We start from the raw sequence: 3,141 nt of genomic DNA, 5'->3' as shown, positions 1-3,141 counted from the left end.
AGGACGTGAGGAGGATCATGGGAAAGGAAAGGGCCCAACACGTTGAACGAGTTCTTTGTATTGTGCTTCAATTATAGTTAGTCGCGAACTAGTTATTCATACTGTGTTTGAGTTGTAGTTAGTTGTTGAACGAGTTATTCGTATTGTGTTTGTTTTATGGTTACTTTTTGAACTCACATTGAAGCACTTTTGCAACTACTTTGGTCGGAGCGAAGTGACCACGATAAGTAATACATGAATTCAGTTTTATTTTCATTTGTCAATAGCAAATTTCAGAGCTCTACGGTCATTTCTCAATGTTTATTTAGTTCACGTAATTTTTATTGCAAATATGCACTTGAGTTTCAGAGACTCAATCAGAAAAATCGACAACAGAAATTGGAGTCCAATGCATCATGGGAAAATACCATGAAGAAGATGGCTCTATTTTACATGAAATAGTCCACAATTCAATGGATCAACAACAGAAATTGGAGTCCAATGCATCAAAAAGAAGATAAGGAAGCAGTCCCTGAAGCTGAAACTGAAAATGACGAAAACATGAAACCGGCTTCTTCTTGCAGCATATCGAATACCATCAAACTGGGAAAGCAGACTGAAACTGAAGCTGAAAATTAGAAACTGAAGCTGGAAATAAGCCAAACCCATGTATCAATCTGCAACATTTTGCATTTTCAAATGACAGGATAACAGAAATAAGAACCATTTCCATTAAGTTTAGTAAGACTTAAAGAAGTTAAACATGTTAAACAGAATTATAAAGACTTGCATGTGTAGTTTTATCATAAAATCAATAAAGCATATCAACCAAAATATTAGTTATAATGCATGAGTAATAATGCTAAAGCAGAATGTGATTATCCTCTCCTCAGTGCAATCTCAACATACTTCAACTGCTTGATATGCTGGCTTTAATGTTAAAAACCTTTTTTTCATAATTGCTGGAGACAGTGACTAAAACTTCTCTCTTTCAAATTCTTATCTGAACTTATGGTTCCAAAAGCTAATTATAAATAATTTCACAATGTGTAAAATGATTAGTGTAAAATGATTAGTGCTATTTTAGTTTTAAGTAGAAATTTCACTTCACAACACCCAATTGCAATCCAAATTCGTAACATCAACCAAAAATACGAACAGCATAGCACAAGCACTAATCTACAAAATACGAAATCATAATTTGTTATATAGAAATACCTATCCACAAGCTGATCATTGCATCTATTGTTGGCTGCCCTTGTCTCCCTACATTATGTCACACCCAGACTAAGACTGCAAGCAAATTAAAAAAAATTAACTTGAAATATATCAACACAGTTGAAAAGTATGCATACCAAAAAAGGTTGCGAACATGACAATGGTGTCAGCGATGAGCACTGTTGAGATGCCTCAACATTAGGTACGCCTTCATCCGCAATATTGTGTCTAACTCTCGGTCTCTTGCCTTTTCCTGAACTTGAACTTGCCTGCATGTACATCGTTCGCGTATATGAGAATTTGGATTCTAACTTTGTTTCAATTAGTAGGCTATGAGAATAAAATACCTTTACTTTCTTCGAACTCGACTCCAACGGGCCTCGTTGTCGAAGTTTCCTTGGCGCACCCTTCTTTTTCGACAATATAGGATCTAGTACATTGACGGCGAAATGGTTTTGAGAATCCGACCCATGAGATATTACATCATTTCGATGAGCACCATTACTCGACTTTGTCAGTATGAGTTCCTTCGCTTGAACTTTTATCCACTCCATTACCGCCCGTGCTCGGGCTTCATCATCCGCAGCAAGATCCACCACCTCTGAAAATGCCTGGCACATTTCATCATACCTCATCTGTGTAGGAGTACTGATCAACCCGTCATAGTGAATTGCAACTCTCGTATGTGCTCTACTTACATCCCTCCTCCATCTCCTCAGTATAAACTTATTAGGCAGTACTGTTACATCATTACGGATCAATACAGCGATTGCATGCCTACAAAGTATCCCTCGGAACTCAAATAAGTGGCAGCTGCAAGCAATGTCACATGTATCCCTCGTAAATGAAACCGAAAAAATCTTTTTCATCCTATGCTCGGCATATAGTAAGACATCCTCCCGAACTTCGTAAATCGTATTTGGACATCCCTTTAAAACTGATATGATGTCACAATATACCTTCCCAATGAACTCGGTTTGAACTTCTCTGAACTTTGTGATAGTGTAAACTTTTTGATATTGCTTTTCGATATCATAATTCGTCACGCATGGTACCATTTGCGAGTATGATTTAAAATCAGCTTGAAACTCTTTCTCAACCTTATTCCGTAGTGCTCTTTCATATTGTTCGACAAATTGCTTCAAAGAGGTCTTTGAGTGCACGTATCCATCAAAGAATGCATTCATACTCTCACTTCGTTGTGTTGTGGACATGCCCGCCCAGAATGTGGTCTTCAAGAAACACGGTACCCAACGACCTCTGTTTTCAAACAATCCCGACAACCAGTCATTATCATACAAATTGTACGTATCAATCATCGTCCTCCAACCGTTTTCGAACTCGTCAACGAGCTGTGAATCATAGACTAATCGATGTATAGTCGAAAAGATCGAAGCCTTATCAACATGATAACCAAACTTCTCAGGCAACTTCTTAAGGATATGCCACAAACACCATCTATGCTTCGTATGCGGAAATACAATCTCAATGGCATTCTGCATTGCCCTGTCCTGATCAGTAATTATCCCATGCGGTGCTTGCCCATGCATGCACTGTAGCCATGTCCGGAATAGCCACACGAATGTTCTAGTGTCCTCATTAGATACCAAGCCACAACCAAGCAATGTCGATTGCCCATGATGATTGACGCCAACAAACGGGTAAAATTGGGTGTACATTATTATATACGTATAGCATCATCCTTATACTTTTCTCACCAACATTACGTCCCTCCCCGTCTCCCCTTGCACACACTCGCTCTCCATCCTCCTCTGTTGCCACCATTACCACTACAAATCGATCCACCATTACCCTTAAAGGATCTAAACCACGACCAACAACAAATGCATTGTCAAATATATTCAACGATTTTTAATAAGACTTGATGCCCCTTGATCTGAGAGATTCTATCATTATATATAACTAAAATTACCATTAAATATG

General features: G+C 38.2%; 1 protein-coding gene across 1 annotated transcript; it reads right to left on the bottom strand.

The window, feature by feature from the left end:
* Positions 1 to 485: 485 nt before the first annotated feature.
* On the bottom strand, positions 486 to 2,876 carry LOC111378682 (protein FAR-RED IMPAIRED RESPONSE 1-like). The gene is made up of 3 exons (XM_023001910.1): positions 1,352 to 2,876; positions 1,198 to 1,245; positions 486 to 607 (listed from the first exon to the last, which is right to left on the bottom strand). The coding sequence occupies exons 1-3, from the start codon at positions 2,874 to 2,876 to the stop codon at positions 486 to 488; spliced, it is 1,695 nt and encodes a 564-aa protein (XP_022857678.1).
* Positions 2,877 to 3,141: the final 265 nt, after the last annotated feature.

Source organism: Olea europaea, unplaced genomic scaffold (assembly GCF_002742605.1).
Source record: "Olea europaea var. sylvestris unplaced genomic scaffold, O_europaea_v1 scaffold1852, whole genome shotgun sequence".
NCBI lineage: Eukaryota > Viridiplantae > Streptophyta > Magnoliopsida > Lamiales > Oleaceae > Olea > Olea europaea.
Note: the sequence above shows the minus strand (reverse complement) of the source record. Positions and strands in the feature narration are given on the sequence as shown.